Source organism: Alosa pseudoharengus, unplaced genomic scaffold (assembly GCF_046254945.1).
Source record: "Alosa pseudoharengus isolate Yale_2024_CS ecotype anadromous, Long Island Sound unplaced genomic scaffold, YU_APseudo_1.1 YU_APseudo_1.1_scf_3, whole genome shotgun sequence".
NCBI lineage: Eukaryota > Metazoa > Chordata > Actinopteri > Clupeiformes > Clupeidae > Alosa > Alosa pseudoharengus.
In genome coordinates, this window is record NW_027468718.1 from 42,568,091 (window position 1) to 42,589,854 (window position 21,764).

The 21,764-nt window shown below is 44.6% G+C and overlaps 1 protein-coding gene across 1 annotated transcript in view; it reads right to left on the bottom strand.

Annotated features, from left to right (window-relative positions):
• spegb (striated muscle enriched protein kinase b) overlaps positions 1-21,764 on the bottom strand; it is a 69,284-nt gene that overhangs the window by 31,762 nt on the left and 15,758 nt on the right. Inside the window, exons 2-6 of the mRNA XM_076262866.1 lie at positions 10,255-10,359; positions 7,407-7,737; positions 2,583-4,189; positions 2,052-2,195; positions 1,562-1,744 (exon numbers count right to left, since the gene is read on the bottom strand). Of these exons, the coding sequence (XP_076118981.1) occupies positions 1,562-1,744; positions 2,052-2,195; positions 2,583-4,189; positions 7,407-7,737; positions 10,255-10,359 (2,370 nt within the window). The remainder of the gene's footprint in view (positions 1-1,561; positions 1,745-2,051; positions 2,196-2,582; positions 4,190-7,406; positions 7,738-10,254; positions 10,360-21,764) is intronic.

The following is a 21,764-nucleotide window of genomic DNA, read 5'->3' on the forward strand; positions in this document are numbered from 1 at the left end:
AAGGCAAGACTAATGATTGTGGAAATGTCAAAGCAGGAAGGCAAGACTAATGTTTGTGGAAACGTCAGGCCGGGACCATCCGCAGGGAACCCCAAACAACTGTGTTTCTTTATTTTGAAATTCATCAAGCGGCCAGCGTGGCTTTAACAATTTATAAGTTCAATTTAGCCGCCGGGTTGCTATGGTAACTATCAGTGAGAAGGCACAGCTAGAATACTGCGCAGAGGTAGAGAGAAAGAGGAGGGGGAGGGGGAAGCAAAATAAAATAAAAGGGAGAGAGAATTGGTGCTGGTAGGAACTCTGTGGAGCAACTGCTACACAAAACATGAAGACTGATAATGCTTTTACTTTAGTTTTTGTGTGTGTGTGTATATATATATACACAATACATGTGTGTGTGTGTGTGTGTATGTGTGTGTGTGTGTGTGTGTGTGTGTGTGTGTGTGTGTGTGTGTGTGTGTGTGTGTGTGTGTGTGTGTGTGTGTGTGTGTGTGTGTATGCAATAATTTATCAATGTATTTATGTAGATATTTGTTGCTGTTGTGACAAATAAAAAACATCAAAAGTCATCATGTAAGATAACTACTGGACAGCATCTTCTAAGGCAGTGTTTTAGTGTAAACATCCCAATAAGGAAGCTCTGAGTATCCTATGTAGAAAATGAGGCCACAGCCACATTGATGAGGTGACTCATTCATTGATTCCACTGAAATAAAAAGCTGTATGTAAGCTCCTTAAACACGCTTGAGTGATCTTTTTTCTGGCTTTCACGCATGCTGTACACAATACCACTAAAACAAATCGATTTGCCCTTATTCTTCTGTTAGAATAACCTTGCCATAACTTTTCAGTTTGTTAGTATAAGTATAAGTATAAGTATACTCTTTTGATCCCGTGAGGGAAATTTTGGTCTCTGTATTTATCCCAATCCGTGAATTAGTGAAACACACAGTGAACACACAGTGAGGTAAAGCACACACTAATCCCAGCGCAGTGAGCTGCCTGCTACAACAGCGGCGCTCGGAGAGCAGTGAGGGGTTAGGTGCCTTGCTCAAGGGCACTTCAGCCGTGCCTACTGGTCAGGGTTCGAACCGGCAACCCTCCGGTAACAAGTCCGAAGCGCTAACCAGTAGGCCACGGCTGCCCCTATGTTCATAATTTACTCTAAAGCCACCCAATAAAGGAAGGTTGCAAATTTTCTATCTTTACATGGCTTCATGTTAAGAGCACAGAGAAAGATACATCCTGGTTTGGTTTCGATGAGAGTAAGCAAAGATGACATGCCAAATGTGTGGCCAGGCTGGCAAAAAATCCCCAATCCCCATCAATGTCAAAGTTTTGAAACATTCATGGGAGTTGATATGCTTGACTTCAGGGCGATGTCGAAGAGTGTTTCAAATCCACTTATGAGTCAGCCAAGCCTTGCCAAAATGGCAGATTTAGTTCAGCCTAATGGAGCTGTTCTTGGCAATGGCAAAACTCTCTAGTCTGCAGGGAGGCACACTTATCTGAAGAGCTTAACCACCTTCCTGGGATGCAAATGGGAGTTATGCTTACTCACCTGCTTTGATGGTGAGGGTGGCACTACAAGATGCTGAGCCCACTTGATTGGTGGCTGTGACTGTGTATGTCCCAGCATCGCTTGGTTTCGTCCATTTTATGAACAGAGAGTGCCTCTCCCCTTCCACTTTCACCACATGAGTTGGGCTGCTCTTAATCTCTGTGTTGTTTCTCTTCCATGTCACTAAAGGAGGTGGTATAGCAGGCAAGATGTTAACAGGATGCACCTTATCTCTCATTAACAGTGACAGAAAGAGAGACAGAAAGAGAGATCAAGACCTCGACAATTTTTATCAGTGAATCAGTGGTCATTAACACAAGGCAAGGTGCTTATTTGCATCAAACTAAAAGATCAAACGAAATCAGTTGGTCCAATGCTCAAATCCTGTGAACATGGACCAACTCAAAAATCAGTTAATCTTAGCATGGAGTTTCTAAACGTCAGCTACTATGAGTGGAAAGAAAAGCACACAGCAGCAGAACCAACTTGCCTTCTGGGAGAGGGGTGCCAGCAATGATACATTTGAGCACCACCTCGACGCCAGTGGACGCAACCACGTCATGGAGGGGATACTCAAACACAGGTGCCTCCATGGGGTCTTCACCTGCTGACACGTACGAGTCGTCGGAGGATTCTGCACAAGTATTCAGAGAACAGGAAAATATTGTAGGTGTTAGCCATTATACTTCTTGGGCAGTGATAGTGATTCTATGAATAATAAAATGCAATGTTGCACTTTAAAACAAGGACAGTGGTGCATGCTTGGAGGAAATGTGTGCTTTTTTTCAACTGTAAAAAGTACTGAAATACCTATAAAACATATTCAAAACAATGTGTTAGTCAAGGGTTATGGTTAGGGTTAGGATTAGGTGCCTTGAAGTCGACAGTTGCAGTGCTGCCTTGAAGTCGACGGTGGGGGTCCAAAAGACCATCAAGCATTAACATATAAGATAACATAACATAGAAGATTTGTTTGTGTCGTTTTACAATCAGTTTGAAAATGAAATAAAACCAAACCCACCGTGCTCGGGAGACGTGGGCCTGGTGCGTCTGCCTTTCCCTCGGGTCCTCTGCGGTTTCGCCTCTTTGACAGGACTGCTTTTCTTTGGCTTGTCAACCTCTGTTGGAACCACCTCCATGGGTTCTTCCTCTACAATTATGGTGGGAATGGCAAGTTTCGGTGGAGCTGCAGCTGGAGTGGCAGAAGGTACCGGGGTCAGAGGAGTCGCGTCCACCTCCATCTTCTCCTCCTCAGATGAGGACATGGGCACCCTAGGAGGTTTTGGGGGAGCTTGAATGAGTCGTTCTTGCATCATGATCGGGTTTCTTTGCACAAGTGGACTTTCAGGTCTACGCTCCAATTTGCGAACAGTTATCTCTACGGGCGTCTTCCGGTGAACAGCTTCCTCCTTTTCTGACACGACGGGAACCTCTTGTACGCGTATTACCCGCTGCACCAGGGGACTGGCCGGTCTCGGTTCGACCCTGCGCAGCGACATTTCCACGATGTTCCGTGACGGCGATTCGGTACGTCTTCGCGGGGACCGCGACCGCTCTTCTGCCATGTGGGTGACATCTACCGGCGTCCTCCGCAGGCTCTCCCTCATCGGACTGGCGCTGCGCACGTGCCGTGGCGAGCGCTGCCCGGGCAATTCTGAAGAGGACATGGCCTCTGGGGGCGAGACCTCCTCGCCCAGTCGGTTACCAGCCACGATGCTCACCGTGGCTCGCTTGGGCTCCGGCCTGGTCTGCTCGGGTGCCGCTTGCAGCTGTCTATGTTCCAGACGTGGCGACTTGGGGGGTGACTGCTCCGCGCGTCGCTGCTCTCTCTCTTCCTGCTCCTGGGCTCGCTGGGCGCGCTCCCGTTCCTGCAGCTTCTGCAGCACCTGAGGGGGGATGGGCTCCAGCTTCCTCAGGGGCTGTCGGCTCTGCCGCTGGGAGAGCTGCTCCGTGGAGAAAGACTTCTTCATGTGCGGCTTGCCCACGAGCTTCTTGATGCGCTGCAGCTCCTCCGTGAACTTGCTCTCGATGTCCTGGACCTTCTGGGAGAGCCGTGGTCGGTCCTCCAAGGACGCGGCCCTCTGCCTGAACATAGACCTCCGCTGGGCGGCGTCGGCCTTCAGAGCCTCACTCAGATCTTCCCGGGAGCTCTCCCTGGATATCCCCAGCCGGCTTCCTCCGTCGTCCGAGTCGACGGACGGGGCTCGGTGGAACCCGGCCCAGGACCGTCCAGAGATGGAGCCCTCGTTGTCGATGCTTCTCCTGCGTTCAAAGTCACGCACCTTCTCAAAGATCTTGGAGCTGGGGCGGGTCAGCTTGGGCGACGGGCGCGGGGTCATGTCCTTGCGCGAGTACTCGCTGCAGGGAGTCTGAGGCCGGGAGTCCTGGGCACTGCTCTGGGACATGCCCGAGGACTTGGGCTGTTTGATCTTCTCCTCAAACTCGCAGGGTACCGTATCCTGGTAGTCACTTGGCACGACAGCTTTCTTGCGTGGGGCAAGGGGCGTGGCAGGGGCGGAGCCGGATCGGCTGGGCAGGGGAGAGGCGTTGGAGAGGCGGCCAATTTTGGGGGAAGGGGGAGGGAGAACTTGAGGGGGAGACTCCCTCAAAGCATCCTCAGACTGGCTCCTGAAAGAAGGCGATTAAGGGAAATGCTCTGTTAGCCATTGGGGTTAAGCATGGGGAGGAGGAGCCCAGCTGTTTGGAAGAGGACAGGGAGGCTCGGAGGAGCCAGTGTGGCTTTCAGTGGCTCAGGGCTTGCAGTGAACGAACGTTCTGTGTGTGTGTGTGTGTGTGTGTGTGTTCTGTTCTGTGTTTGGGCTCGTCACTACGCATGTGTCTTAAAGATCTCACTAATGGGGGACATAAAACTATGAAATAAAAGAGGTCGAAGGCTGGGTTTAGGGATATCTGGGCAGTAGATGAGTGGGGGAGACTAACATAAACTAACAATGACAAATTTGTTGGTGACGAGATTGGTGGTTTGGTGACCAAAACTGTAAAAAGCATGTTCAAAGCATGATCAAACTAAGTCAATTATGGAATAACAGCCAAGGGACTCTATGTTCCCTTGTGGTTAAGTGCTTAAATTAGTTTCTAAAGTGGTAAAAGAATAAACAGAAGATGTGATTTGTGTGATAAATATGGACACATCGCACTTTGATGATATCGGCTAACTTGCATCCTATGATGCATCTATGCGTTTGGTGGTGATAATATATATAATCTTAGGTTATGTGAGGTTGACAGGCCACGTTTTAAAGTATGGTGCCTACTAGCCTATTCCTTCCAAAAAAACTGGACTAGACCACCATATATCACTGGATATCTACAAGTTTAAGTCAAAGATTGCTTGTTGTGACAAGGAAGGAAAGACTGTAAGCTTTGACTTGATACAAGCACGCAAGTCTTAGTGTTGAATTATCAGAAAACCTGAAAGCACAGCGAACTGTGCCAATATTAAAATTACTTCGTGCATGTCCCAAGCAAATACACATAACTCCTTCCTGGTCAACCAATGCGCAGACTTACACTTGTATACAATATCCATTATAATACTGCATGAACAGTATGCAAGCAGTGCAAACAGCATGCAGAGAATATGAACATGCAGTAGGTTAATAAAACTGTACAAATGAATATTTACTAATATGATACAAATTAGTAAATCATTAACCTTATTCTCAAGGAACTGTACCATAAAGTGGAACTATCAATATATTTTCCTGAAATATTCTATTGTATAATAATAATGATAATATTACAATTGCAAAATAAATATCATGTTAAAACTGCATATAGCCTCTAAATGTATTGATTGAGATTACTTTGTATATTGAGCAAATTATATTAGTGATCACATAAATCACTTTCCAAATAAGACATATGTACTGTGACTAGTGATGCATATCATGTTGCAACATATATTCAACACCTTAAATTGAAATGAATTAATCAAAAACATAAGTCAGTGGTAGAGAGTAAGTAAATTTAATGTTTACAGCTTTATCAGTTTGTAGTTCAAAGTCACTGTCTTCTCATCAGAGCATTAGTGCTGGCAAAACGCATGCAATCATGAATGCGTGCGAGGAAAACTCAGCAAACTCGCATGCACAATAACCAGGGGATAACCAAAGGGGTCGATGATACCTCACACACACAATGAGATGCAAAGAACTCTTTGAACATCAGAGCGGAAAGGAGACCTTGGTGAGGCAGTGAGACACAATCAAACACCAGTCCGTGTTTTATTGTGACCGCCCAGAGGGGAAAAAATATACACATATGGCTTTCTTGCATTCATTGGCATGTGGGTCATAACTCAAAGAATTTATATATGGACAATGGAGGAGGGGGGCAAAGGAAAGTGCCAACTGAACTTAAGAGAAAATAAATCGAAATGAGGGAGAAATAAGGTTCTAATTTCGTTTTGAAGGGTGTGGGTGAACGCTGGGAGGGTTGAGGCTGGAGGGTGATCATCGAAACTATTAGAATATGAAGTACTGCTATGTTATTCATTATTCATAGGGCTGAATCTATACTCAAGCTGCTGCAGGTTTAAGTACACAGGGGTTTTGATAGAAGGACCTTTTTCGAGAGGCAATCGTGAGACCATTAGAGTTGGAGAGTCTCACCCTTTCATTTAGAAACTGCATCTGCAGATATCTACACAGAAGAAAACTTTCCTAACTGCAAAAAAATGCATGAAATGTGAGATGACTTATACAACGCCACTTAATAATGACTGTATACAGTATAACTCAGTATACAGTATAACTCAATCACTATTCCATCCAGTGATAGCTGGATGACTATCATGAGCTATGGCCATCATATGCTTGCTTCCTTACGAAGGCATTGCATGGAAGGATTGCGAAATGAACAGCAAATAACAAAAATCGGAATGGAATAAGAGTGAATAAGGACAAAATAAACAGGTACATAAATACTTGGGCTGAACTGAATACATTAGGGATATCCATGCTGTGTGCAATCCTGAAACAGACGTGGAGTGTCGTCCCTTTATGAATTACTGCAATGCAGTGAAAAAGAAATGTCTTAAGGGCAAAGGTTTTGCGTTTTGGGCAGGTGTTAGGCACTGAGTACTGATAGCTATGGAGTATTATGTATGCCGGGCCCGAACTACAACATGGGGCAGGAGAATGTTGGATGACCCAGAGGATACAGTCAGGGACTCTCTTGCCAGTTCACTGTAGTCTTATTCAGTCTGGTACCTGTAGACAGATACATCTATGATTCGCCTTGTTGTGCAGATGAGCCTTATTATGTAAACAATTGGTATGCTTTTCCCCTTCATACTTAAAGGACAATTCCGGCGCAAAATGAACCTAGGGGTTAATAACACATGTGTACCGAGTTTGACCGTTCGCTGGGATTTGTTTTCATGCTAGTCGAATGTGACCAGTTTTATTGCAAACCGCTTATTAGCGTTTAACGCTAGCCTTCGGGGGACACGTACAGTAGAAAGAAATCGCTATTTCTATACCACTAACAAGGCTCAAAATAGCACCACACTTACACAGTAGCATAATGCGGGTCTCTACATATAAACCGAAGCATTGAGAACTTTGTAAGTGTACAGGCAGTTTATTAAAAAGAAACAATACAAGACCCCATGTTATAGCAAGGGCCTCCGGAAATAGTGTGAATGGTTTGTCTGCTGTGTGTGTGTGTGTGAGAGAGAGAGAGAGTGTGTGTGTGTGTGTGTATGTGGTTGTTGTGATGGGGCTGTTTAGAGACGCGGTTTGCTCGGCTTTTTTCGTTTGTTTGTTTTGTAGTCGTTGCGACTGCGGGATCTGGGTTTTTGGATGGAATGTTTACTTACAGGGGTACAGAAAAAGTCCTTCCTCTATAGAGACTGAACGTGCTACCGTAGTAATCGCTAGCTAAAGACACACTTTCCTCCGACCCCCACACTGGACGGGTCAGATTGGCGCGGGATGCTCGCATCAGAGGCTCGACCCCTAGGTGCCTGATCTGGGTGCCTGGTGGCTCCCCTCTGTTCGCTTGCCTGGCGGCCTTGCTGAGGTCCTGCTGCCAGGGCCCTCGAGAGCCCAGGGCCAGGGCTTCCTTCTCTACCACTGTGCCCTCCCAACTATCCGTGCGTGGGCCCAGGTGACCGGCCCCCTCTGGACCAGCATCCATCACCCTGTCACCTGCAAGAGAGTTCCCAGGGTGAAATTCAGAGTAATGCTCAGAAACATACCCTATTACACTCACATGGCAATGGCAGTTGTATATATGGCAATAATACAGCATTAAATACATTTGAAAAAATACTACATAATTAGTTTATAAACAGTACTAGTTGTAATACTATCTCTACATACATGTCAAATACATATCAAGTTAATTTGCTCATTGTGTTGGAAAAGATAAACTGTGTTTACTGTTTCTGAATGTAGTGCATCCACTTCAATAGCCTTCTAGTTCATCTGTCTGCACATTACCTGAGCCAACTATTGAGTGAGACGAGGTGGTGTGTGGGGTTTAATGCAGACAGCGAACAGCTCTCGCAGCGAGCGCCAGGGCCTAGACTGGCACTCTGACTCACTTAGTCCGGCCTGAGATTGACATGTTGGAGCGGAGCGGAAATCTAATGGCCGACATCCATCAAGCAAGCCGCTGAAACGCCACCACCTATCCAGCTACAGACGAGCCCTGACTGATCGGATCCATCAGATACGAACCACTTCAGAGGAGTCTTTAAAACGCCTAAAAATGTCTCAACCCTCCGCCCTTCCTCCTCCAGTGTGTCACTGTGTCTACAGAGTGGGCGTCTGTCTCCTCCACAAGCTTTTTCAAAGAGACTAGTGATACACTGAGGAGATGAAGCTGCATGAAGGGGCAATGCATTTCGTTTGGACTGACTTGGCTCTGTGAATAATGTCAATCTTTTCTCACTCAAGGCAGCTTAATGAAAATGTGAGTCGACATGTTACTCTGTCAGTTACTGTAAACACAAAGTAAGAGGGGATACACTAAATGTGGAAAAAGGAATATACTCATCCCACATCCACCAGGAAGCTCTGTCATATCTTTGTTTTTTTCTGAAAATGAAATGATCCAGTTCTATTGCCTATTTGTTTGTGAGGAGCCATTGAGTGGCTGACCTAAATACGTCTCCACTCCCTGTCCCAGGGGACTGAGTGACATAAAAGTCTATTCACACTGCTCAACTGACAGCAGAAATGTTTTGTCGGGCGTTGTGTATTTCAAAAAATACAAGCCTGCCTTACCCTGATGTTTTGATTAAAAACAGAATCTGTGTTTTCATGATTTCATTGTGTGTCACCTTTCATGATGACAAAAAAAATCACAAGAACTAAAAACTGAAATTTAGGTCATTTTTATTCTTTTCTGACTGAACTAAATATAACCAATCTTTGTGATCTTCTGAACAACCAAACCATTGTTACTATTGATTTTACGTATATCTGGATTTGTCCTAGGCATAAATTATTGTAACTAGCAGACAGGTATGAAGGATTTGTGAATAAAAACATGACTGCACATGATGCAAATTGATACAGAGAAGGGTAAACTGAATAAAAACATGACTGCACATGATGCAAATTGATACAGAGAAGGGTAAACTGAATAAAAACATGACTGCACATGATGCAAATTGATACAGAGAAGGGTAAACTGAATAAAAACATGACTGCACATGATGCAAATTGATACAGAGTGTGTGTGTGTGTGTGTGGGTAAACTGAATACATTGTGAACCATTCTATTCATCCTCTTTTAAAAAGAAAGGTTTAAAGGTCCAGTATGTAGGAAATAATGGAAAATAAACTGTAACCATTCCAAAAATGATCACCATATGTTGTCAGAGAATAAGGAAACACGATGAATTGAAGTAATGGCTTATTTGACAACATTACTCTAACCCGTAAAACCCATGAAAAAAAATGAGTTACGGGGCGGAATCTCTTGGAATTTTCGTTTACGTTTTGAACGATTAATTCTAGAATAGCGCTATTAATAATGGGCTAGCGCGTCCTCCTATTTGGGTTGCCAAATTAGCAAAGGCCAACTGTCAACAGCTGTCAGTTGTAGTCATGAACGCCTACGAGAGGCAGGCAAATTTCCAAAATTAAAACAAGAAACAAATTAAGTGGACATCGGAGGAGCTTCCTGAGATGGTGACGTCTTCGTATCAAGTCTGACGCAGAGCTGGCCATATTTCTCCACAACAGGTAGCCTAGGCTAAACTTCATCTGCATCGCTAACTTCAGCTAAATATGTTACGTTGGTTAGAGAGGTATTTTTTGTTTTCACTGTTTCCGTAATGTGTAGCTGGGTCATGGTTGGAGAAACGTTAAAGCAGCTGCAGGTCAACTAACGTTAGCTAAGTCTTCATTACATCTGGCAACCCAGAAGAGGCTCGCGTCTGGTAGGCTTGAGAACGTTCACCAGTGTTTTGATTTTGGCCTGCAGAACGTTCGGTAACAATCCTACAAATCGCACCTTTAAACCAACAGGATGAATGTACTCATTGAGTTTCCACCTAACCCTCACTTTAATTTGGCTTTACATAAAGAAAATAACACAGGCCTTAATAGTTTGGCCATAAATTCTATTCTGATTATTTAAGCTTTGGTTTGGTTTGAGGCAGCCATGTTGACATTATGTGTTGTTGTTTGTGCACTGGTGATGGTGTTTACCTGCAGGCACTCTCTGGGCAGCCTGTTCATGAAGATACTCGGGTCTTTCTTTGGTCTCCATGGGTATCTGGGGCTCCGCGGCTTCGTCCTCTGTAGTCTCTGAGTCTGGAGGAGGAGGAGGAAAGAAAAAGAGATATCATCATCATGTTACGTCACAACACAGACCAAACATTGCACTCTCTTCTGATGCGACTCTTTGGATATAACTGATAGGAGGGAATGGTGGACAGGGCCAGCTAAGCCTCCAGTAGAGTGCCTAGAAACCTTGCAAAAATGACCAAAAGCTGACTGCATAGCAAATACAAAAACAATAATTATCTGTATGGCAAATCAAACAATAATGTGACATCAACATGAAATTGGGTATAAGAAAAGAGGGTGGTGAATGCAAGAAATAATGGTTTCATATATTTTAAAATTCTTCTTTCATTTCATTCTTATGAGCCAGGAAAGAGTGAGACAGTGTTCAGGAGTGAAATGCTTCTACATGATCTCTTGGAGGAGATGCTGGGGTAGGTGGTGTACTGATGGTTCAGGCGTGAGAGAGCCAAGAGAAGAGAGAAACATTACCATAACTTTGTTTCCTGCAGGAGCGGAAAACTTCGCTTCCATAGTGGCAGTGGGGAGAGGCAAACAGGGAGAGCACCGTTACTATAGAAACCAATCCCATTTCAACTTAGTCATTCAGCTATCCCCTCCACCCAACCCCACCCCCAACCACCAACCCCCAACGGCTGCCACCTAACCTGCTGACTAGACAGAACGCTGCTAGAGTGGTCCCGTTATTTGTTTCAGTTGTGATTTAAAGGACTGTGTAGGCTGGCTATCGTCATACCGTATGCCGTGCTTGCCATCTCCATCTTCAGTGGGAGTTTATTTCGCCCAATTTTTCACAATAACAGGCAGACGTTAAGAGGGAAAAATGTTTTGCCATGAATAATTGAATCGTAGAGAGACTATTATGTTATGTGGTAAATCATTTATAGCCAATTGCAAGGATCCTGTTGAATTTGAATCATTATCTCATTATCGTGTAATAATCATAGATAACTCTCAACAGACTGCACCACTTTTGATGTTTGCTATTACGTTTGTTGGCAGATTGAAGATGCCATTCGAATCTCCAATGCCATAAATCTCGCCTTCACAGTGGCAAATCACCCACTCTAACCTCTGAAAGTTCCCATTCTTTTCTATCTCTCCTATCCTTCTGTGAATGTCAACCCTTTTCTTGTGGAGAAAGGCAGCTAATGAATTACTAATCCTTGCAAAAATTAAACACAAATGCCTCACTCCCACAGATGGCAAATGTGGCGTTATGATATGAAACCCAACCTACTCGACTTCAATCCCACTGAGTCAAATGAATTGTATGAGATTAATTTTCATTTTTTTTTTCCAAATACATCTTTCATACATCTATTCCCTTGTCTATAATGACTGTTTGCTAAAATGCAGCAAGACTAAAGCTGTTGTAACAGCAACAAAGTATGACTAAATAATGAATACATCAGATATGTAACAAAACAGACTTCATTAAAAGATGCTACAATAGTCTTAGTTTAATCTGTCATCAAATAACAGAGAATAATTTATTTTAAAGCTATTAACACAATACAATATTAATTATCCAGTTTATTTTGTTCATAAAAATTGAGAGGGTTTGTCTATTGACTGGAATCGTCATCTGTGACATCTGCTTCACAAACACAAGACAAAGACAGCAATTACACAACCACCATCACAAACAACTTGACAGTGTTGAAATGAACCAAAACCAAAGATTAAACAAACAAAAATACTGGAAGAATGCTCAACAGAAAGAATACTCAACAGAAAGACACTGCATGGCCAATAGGTAACTTAAGGATGTATATGATTCTTATTCAAACCAACAGCACGAGCCCTTAACTAAGACGGCTAAGAGAGACATGGTCAGTGCATGCTATTTGCAGCAGTAAGCGATGCTTTAAATCTAAAATCCACTTTGAGTCATGCGCTGAACCGTGACGAGCTCCCCGCGGAGAGTTCTGGTTCTAATTGTTCTCGCCTCACAGGGTCCAGCACAGCCCCACAGACACCAGGGACATCACAGCAAGCCTTGTGGTTCCTGCTCGATATCGCCCCGCTGGCAGGTTAAAGCCCCTTCAGGCCGATGCTTTGTTTTAGAGGACTGGATCACCTCTGGGATTTCTGATCAGCCTCCAAGGTGTCTGGATGGCACTGCTATCTGCAATATATTACTTTGCTGTTGTGTATGCTTTTTTGTAATTGCAATGCAGAGGTTGAACCAGCATCCTTAATCCTATGGACCACACAACAACATCTAGCACATTCAGTAGGATCTCTTTTTGTAATAACCTGTTATCTATAAAACCAAACACACCATGGGTAAACCGTCCGAATGTTCGGTTTGAATGGCCGGTTTTCTAGAAGGAGAGAGAGAATATGTTAGTACATCTTATCAGAAAACAAACTGCTGATAATTGATACGTGATGGAAAGATTCAAGATTGCTTTATTACATCTCATTACACTAGTATAAGAGAGTGAAAGCATACAAATGATATGATATCATCACCACCATATGCTTCTCAACTCCAAAGGCCAAGTTAATATTTACTAATGCAGTGTCCGAACAAATCATGCTCATTCCTATCGAAAGCACATAGCCCAATGACATGCCCGCAGGTACTTTTAAAGTGGGATGATGCTCTGTAATTGGAGAACCATCATTCCAACCAAGCATTCAATAATGCTTTAATAAGCATTCAATAAGCATAATTTAGGCCTACATTTTACAGCAATGTTTACAGATCAAAACGGACATTACACTAGCACCTGTTTTGAAATAAGGAAATACGGTTTGATCAATTCAAGAGCTTGATAACAAAGAAGATGAACACCATTTTGTGGAATGATTAATGGTCATAAATGACGTCACACCCTGTCTCTCTGTCTTCAGCTGAAGTCCCCTCAGTAGCCTTATCTTTTCAAAATTGTGACAGTCTGAAATGTCATTATATTTGGGGTGGTGAGCATAGAGCATGCTGGGCAGTTAACAAATCCATTATTCTTCTCTCTCTTCAAACGGACACTCCCTCGACATGTCCGAACACGCATATTCACATATTCGACATGTTGAGGTCAAGATCCACTAAATGTTTTTAAGCCAGCAGTCAAGCCACATTCAGAGGTGGTCTTGATGTCTTTTAATGTTTCTTTTGAATTTCACATCCAATAATCATCAACATTGCACTCATTTGTGCTGCTTTCTGTAGGTGCTCAGTGACTAAGTGCTGTGCTGTGTCGGGGAAGAGAGCGGCAAGAGCCGGTGAATGCTTCTTTTAACTAAACCCAATTTTTATCCAAACAATGTCAAACTTGACACTGCACTCACTTGTGCCCTTGGCAAGACACCTGCCAACACTGTAAAGTCAGTCAAACGGTTTGAGAGATACCCAAAGGACAGACACAAAGACAGACAGACACAAAGACAGACACCTCTGAAGATTGATAACCCGACATACAGTGTGACAACTAACACAGATATCATTAAAGAATAGAATGTCAAGAATGCTGCTGGATGAGAACAAGAGACAAGTCACACGCGTCCCCATGAGTACTTAGAGTCGTAGCTGCACCTCCAGTGGTGTTATTATTTTTTTAAGTTTATCACCAGAGTTCAACACCTCGTTAATAGTGTTTTGGTGTGCATCGCTACTCTCTGTCTATACACGTAGATGCACCATGGTCAAAATTGTGATATGAGATATGAATACTTTTTTACCCCCCAACACACACACACCCAAGGATGGGGGCCTGCAGCTTTTTTCTAAATCATTCCATCAGAGAAGGCGGCCGACGGCTGCCAATCCCCAGGGTATTTTTGAACTCGGTTTTTCTGACCCGTTTTGAAGCACGGCCAAACACTAGGTTAGCAGGGAGACGGCGTAGTGATGGAGACGAGGAATGTGTTTTAGGAGGCCAGTGGGGCACAGGAAGCCTGGGAGGATTTCATACTTGGATGCTTTTGTGGGCTCCACACAGTTCTGGAAAAATCTCTGGCCTTGTTCACCGATACAGCATGTGCTTGGCAGCGTGCAGTCGTTGTAATTAAAGAAGCAATGCACTCGTGTATCTGATCGGTTTTGTGTCTCTGCAAAGGAGCGATTGCAAGTCTAAAGAAAAGACCCCTCTCTGGTGGTGTTATTAAAGACTGAACCTCTCTGTGGTGTTATTAAAGACTGAAGCAGTTCCCCTCTGTCTGCCTGCTTGCTCATTCCAACTCCTCACCAATGCACATGTATGTGACAAATGAGCCTAATAAGACATGGCCATAGGCTGGGTGGCGGAAGGAGGAGGAGGAGGAGGAGGAGGAGGAGGAGAGACAGGGCCGGCCTGCCTGTCTGCCTGCTGTCATTCCCAGTCCATTAGCTATCGGGAGAAATGCAATCCAACTGGCTGACACACGCACTGAGGCGATTTATATTCTCCGAATTGCCACAGGCCCACTCTTTCCAACTGAATTAGCGATGGGCGAATATGCGTGAGTGTTTTTCGGAGCACTGCGGAATGAGCAAAGAATATGGGAATCTTTGGGAGTGGTGGGGGGAAATGAGGCCTAAAGACAGGGAATGGCAATTACAGCCTTGCTGACTCAATCCATTTGTCAGGACATCACAAGTGCTCAGGCAGTTGTATTCCACAATAGCCAGCATTTATGGGCCCTCGAAGACGATGAATTATTTATTGGCAAGCGTTCATTTTGGCTTTGACCTTATTTGTACGGAAACAAAGCCAGGAATGAGCTGTCTGTATCTACAAGGCGAGTGATGCTAGCAATAGGATGACTACATGAGTTCGACAAGTTAGACTGAAAGTGAAATACATCTAAGCCCATGCAAGCTCAAAGCATTCAGACCGTGCATGCCATGCACACCACATAGATTCTCTATGTCGACTTAAGACAAAAGGACTTAAAATGAACTAGAGGGAAAATGCAAATGCCACCAAACACGAAAAGACATTTACTTGAGTACAGTACTTGAGTACAATTTTGAGGGATCTGTACTTTACTCGAGTATCATTTTTGGGGAGTACTCATGACTTTACTCAAGTACATTTGAGAGGCAAATATTGTACTCTTTACTCCACTACATTTCTATCCATAACCGTGAGTACCTGTTAATTCTTCTAAAAAAAAAAGAAAAAAGAAAAATCTCGGAAACCCTCAATTTCTTGTTTCCCTCTCAAACGTGATTGGATTGTGCAGGCGCCACTGATTGGGACAGCCTATCAGCAATCACCTTCAGCTTTCCGCCAAAGTCAACTCCATGGCCAGATTTAGATAAGAGACGAAACCATGGACGAAACAATGGATGAAGAAGCAGCAGGTCCATTCTGGGAATGTGCCAACATGTGGCCCCACCTCGCCAGACTACTTCAATTTTCTGAACAAGTTAATGATAGTTTTCGCTTATTTGAAATACGTATTTTAAATACATGTATTAGAAATACTGCCCATCCCTGGCAACATGGTAAAAAGATGAAAATTACTTTTTGAAATGACTTCCAATTAATTTTACATTCTCCAAGGTATTAACATTAGCATTTTTCATAACTCCATGTAGGACGTTTCTGTACATAAATGTAAGCACTATGGCAGTAGTAATGCAATATTTAGAAAATGTAGGCTACTCTTGTACTCTTGATACTCAAGTACTTTTAAAAACAAGTACTTCAGTACTTTTACTTAAGTAGACATCTGACTGTTGTACTTGTACTTGAGTAAAATTTAGCAAAGGGTAGCTGTACTTTTACTCAAGTAATGAAGCTGTGTACTCTGTCCGCCTCTACATTTCAGTAGCTCATCTTTTGCTCCAAGACAAATAGCATGAATAGCACCCATCTTCAAAAACACAAACACAAGCATAGATTCCTTTCCCCATATGCTAAATGATTTCACCTGGTATGCTTGACAGGCAATGATTTAACACAGTTGGCACAGTGACGGGGCGAGTATGACGTCAGTGCAAGGGTTTGGGGGCAAGAGAACATGGGAGTGTGTGTGTGTGTGTGTGTGTGTGGGTTAGGGGGCGTCATGAACACTCTCCGCTGTCCCAGGACATTCTGAGGCCCGGGTGGTGAGGGGGGACGCAGGCGAGCTGCTGAAACGAGATCCTGTTACATTTTCTAGTGCGTTGCCCAACCAGCGTGACCTGGCAAACGCTCCGCGGCCCCCGCACACAGAGCACGCCACCAAGGGAGGACCTCGGGACGGCCATCTGCGCCGCCACACTCCAGAGCTGAAGCACCATTTAATGGGTCAGCCGTATGGAGATTCAGTGCATGTCTCTAGAGAGAGGCCGTTTTTTCTTATGACAGCTGCCATTACAATTTAGTGGCAGTGATTCAGTTTATAATTCCAATATTTGGTTCTTCTTCACCTTCGGTTCACTTTGAATTCTGAATTTATTTTTTTAAATATATTTGTGGGCAATCATTAATGTTATGCATACTTAAATGTTCTACCTGGATAATTGGATGTTAGGCATAGCTTCAGATCAAGTCAATAAATGTTTGCATTAAAAAAGCTTTTTTTTTTTTAAATAAGAGGCACTGAACGCAGTGCATGCTCAGTCCCTTTCCCCAGAGTTATTTAGCCCTAGGACAGGCCACCGCTTGATCATTACAGTGTGTGAAGGACACCTTTTTCCCACAGCCCCTTCTTTATGGAAATGTTTCTGGGGGATGTTGATCAGCACCTTGGAGAGCTCCAGACACGGCCTTGCAATGGCAACCGACTGAGCCGCCCACCCCCCTCCTCTGCCCTGGAAGGTCTCCCTGTCAGACCGCGTCTTTGTCAGGTTCCATAAAAAGCGTGTCTGGTGGGTACGGCCCTCCTGCTATCTAGTCGGGGCCGCGTCGCCCTGCTGCTCCGCTCCACTCGCAGACCCACAAGTGCTGCTGTTGCTGCTGTTTTCACCATCAGCCACCGCCACTCAAGCAGCCACTATCTAAAGGAACAAAGGCTCGTCAACAGCACACTGTGCTTACTGATGAGCTGTATCAGTTGGACAGAGTGGAACCTCCTGCTAGGGCAGTTTGTTAACCTGACGTCTAAGCTACACTGACACTTATTCATGGCCATGCCGCCAACTGACCTCGTGAGCTTATGTTACATATTTCAATGGCTGATTCATAAATAGAAAACATATTGACATGGACGTAAATCAGATCAAGTCAATAAATGTTTGCATTTAAAAAGCTTCTTTTTTTGTTTAAATACAGTTTAAATACAGTTTGTTTGGTAGAAACTGAGGCATTGTTATATTATATTAGCGTCATCCACCTGTTAGTAGGAGACAACTGTGTCTGCGGTGGTCTCTACTTCTATCTCTCTCTCTCTCTCTCCCTCTCTCTCTCTCTCTCCCTCTCTCTCTATCTCTCTCTCTCTCTCCCTCTCTCTCTCTCTCTCTCTCTCTCCCTCTCTCTCTCTCTCTCTCTCTCTCTCTCTCTCTCTCTCTCTCTCTCTCTCTGTTGCTCAGATCTCTGCCACCCTCCCCCCTGTCTCCCACTGCAGACAGAGATCCAATTATCCCACTCTATCACCCCCCCTGCCACCATCACTTCTCTCTGTGGAAGGCAAAACAGAAGATGGAGCTCTGTGCCATCACATCACACATAGGAAAGGGATGATGTATGTATGGAAGGTGGCTAAACATTTCCTTTTACTGAAGGAGAAGGTTGTAAACATCACAAATCAAGTTATTGATTTATAATAGTGATCTAAGCAACAACTCCTTATAGCAAACAACAAACAACGCGGGAAGTAAAAATAATTTCTTTCTTGACTTATTATAGCCATGTGCTGTCTTCAAGACCAAAATCAATTATCCAATTTCAAAAACATTTGCATTTTTACATTTATATTGCTACAAAATTGGCTGCAAAACAGATTTCATCCCTGTAAGAAACTCTTAAAGATGATTCACTGCAGGGCCATTAAAAGACAGTTTCAACGGCCAAAATCTTTGAATCAGCATCATTGGGAAAATGGGTTTGCTGCCACAAGCACTTTTGCTTTATCACACATAGGCAGAATTCCCCGACATGCTGATATACCATATGTTTCCATCCTTCAGAGGTAAAAAAGTACAATGCCAAACAGTCTCTAGAGCCCACGCATTACACTGTCAGTGAAACATCACTGTGTTTTGTTCACATGATACTTATCTATGTTACAACCCAGATAGAATAAAAATAATAATGAAAAATATAAAGATTAGGGAATCACCCCCGGGCACCCCTTCTATTCTCTGTGGCATGCAGAACACAGGATTTATAGGAAAGGAGAAGAATGACATTCAGGGCATCGCAATCATGAAAGCACTTGAGTATTGAGGGATTCCTTATGCCATGCAAAGAAAACACAACAATTAGCCAATTTAGCCTGAGTCTTTTGTTCACAGGCACAGGGTGGGGCATGTTAGAGCTTTACATTATTTCCTGAACAGATATAAAAAGCAAAAAGAACTAGAACAAATCTCTGAAATAAATTAGACTCAGGTAAAATGCTAATTAAAAAAAAAAAACACATTCAGCTGATGATACTGACTTAGCCTTAGTAGATGAGACACAACCAACGAAAAAAATGAAAGTAAAAAATGAGTAGGTGTTACTGACCTGAAAGCGCTTTTTGGACCAGATTTTCTTCATGGCTGCGAGAAATCCCGGTCTTTTGTTGCGCTGAAGAGGCACGGACTTGACGTCTTCCAAAATCGGGGAGTTGGTGGTCACACCTGCCGGCAACCTCTGCTCCCCGTCCAGAGCATGACCACAGGCACTCCTGAGATTCAGTTTGGAAGCAGGAGACGGAATACTGGAGGCGTGGAGCTGCACTACACACTACACTCAGCCTTCCCTCAGGACCAGAGCTCATTCACCCTAACCCTACAACATAATCCAGCCACGCGCGTCCATGCGCCGGAGAAGATTTAGCATGAGCCGCGCGAGACTTGGGAGTCTTGGTTCTTGAGGTGAAAGGCTGAGGGATGGGGGTGGGGGGGGGGAGCGGTGTTGTCGGCTCTGACACACTTTCTCAGCAGGTGACACACATTTGCCGCTTACGGACCCTGAGCACGCCCCGGAGTTTCCGCTCGAGCGGTGCATCGATGCCGAGCCTGAAAACATGACCAGGCGGAGGAGGCAGCCACAGGATAGGGAAAAAAGCCCCCCAATAGGAGAGCAGGATAATCAACTCAGGAGGAGCCAGCTCAGACAATAGCAGCCAGCCGCGAGGGGAGAAATGGGGGGGGGGAGAGAGCAGAGTGTGTGAGTGTGTGTGTGTGTGTGTGTGTGTGTGTGTGTGTGTGGTGGGGGGTAGGGTGGGAGGATGGAGGCAGCGAGGGGGGTGGGAGAGAGCGCGCTTTCCCTGCCGGAATTCTTCCTGAGAGTGAGCGAGCGAAAAAGAGAGATGAAGTGAGTCAGACCTCCCGAGTACTGGAGGAGGCAGCCTGGCAAACCCCCCCTCTTTTATAAGTGCTTTGTTGTCTTTCTCTCCCTCTTTTCTCTCCCTCCCTTTCTCTCTGTCCCTCGTCTCACACTCTCCCCCTTTTCTGTTTTCTCACTTATGTTCTTTCATTCTCTCTTGTGCCATACAAACACTTCCTTCCCCCTGTCTTACACACACAAGTGCATCTTCATCTCCTTCTTGTTCTCTCTCTCTCTCTCTCGCTTCCTGTCAATCTGTTCTTCGCTCTGAGACTCTAGCTTCCCTGGTGCTGTCAATAGAGAGGCTAAGCAGCCACTGTAAGGGAGGCTCCTAACCCTGAGCGGAGCATTGTATATTTGGGATCAATGCCTGTGACGTCAGGGCAGCCACCAGTCGATGCCGCCTTTTTGCTAAGTAACAACCAGTCATTTGCACATTCTATCACAGCTTGCTTTGATTTCCCCCTCCCTCTTTTATTCTCAACCTCCTTCTCTCTCTCTCTCTCTCTCTCTCATGCATGTCTTTCTCTCACTTCTGATCCCCCAACACCCTACATCCCCAGTCAACTGTTTCTGTAAGCATCCGGAAGCAAATGGATTTTTACATCATTTCTGTTTCATTCCCAGATGAACAAAGTTGCTAAGCATCCACCAGAGACGACTGCCATTTTGCATCAATTCAATAGCACTATTTGAACAGACCATATTGTCCTAATGCTGAAACCCCAAGTCAGACAGGAGGCACATCACTCCGGTTCATGTTAGGTGCAAAGAGGATTCCGAGACAAAGAGGCGCTCATGTGTTCCTTCCTGCTAAACTGTGGAGATGGGCTCGCATCAGCACGCACACCAGCGATCTCTCATTTCACAGGGCACAAAAGCAGCACACGAGCAGACATGCAGCATTGGTTGCTGGGTCAATTTACTGCTCTCTGATACAAATCTCCATCGTTCATGCTGGAATGGGTCACGTCACTGAGACAGAGGCGTGTGAAGGCAGAACAAAGACCTGAGGGCTGGGGTGGGGGGGGGCAGGGGGTTAGGCGGGACTGGAGGGTGTCGGGTTGTGTTGTAATTGTGTCTTTATATTTGTGTTTGTGTGTGTGTATGTGTGTTGTTGTGGGGGGGGGGGGGGGTTATATTGCATTAAGTTGCGCTCATTCGTTCTCATCACCTCCTGCCATGCACGCTCACAAACATACACACACACACACACCCTCACACTCATACTGTACACACACACACACACACACACATGCAGACTCAGACACCTTCCCTGTAATCATAGGCTTACTGCTTGCTCTCTTGCCTCAATGCATCACTGAGCACACCTGTGTCCTCATTATCAATACACCACACAAACACGCACGTATGCACACACGCGCACATACACACACACACACACACACAGACACACACACACACACACACACACACACTCTCTTGCTCTCTCTCTCTCTCTCACACACACACCGAGAATTAACAATCACAGCAGCAAAAGGTGCTGCCAGGCTCCCTCAGTGCTGTTTGGCAAGGAAAGGGAGGCGTCACGCTCCCCACTGTTCTGGCCTCTCACGCTGTGTCAGGGCCCAATTGCTTATGAAAATATCAGGAGGGAGGCTTCATCTCATCAATTTGTATGGAGTCAATGCACTCTGGTGATTTGATTTGATTTCTGTAGGCAAAACAATCGCTGCTCATCCCTGTTTACTGGCAGAGTTTGTTGGCTGGCAGTGATTAGGATTTCGGAGGAATATCACATTCAGTAGAAACATTGATTCTAGCAATTTATTGAGACCTAAAAATCTATAGTCACCAACCAGAAAAAAAAAATGAGAATAATGGATGTTTCTGGCTGGCATTATGTGATAAAGCTGCTCTAGGATGGTGACCAAATGCCATTATGAACTATTTATTTTACCGACTGCCACATTCACAGTCAATTCCTGCTTAGGTCCTTCCCCCTGACACATCTCCTAGCCACATGCGTCTGCCCCCGAGCTATTTACCCTTCTC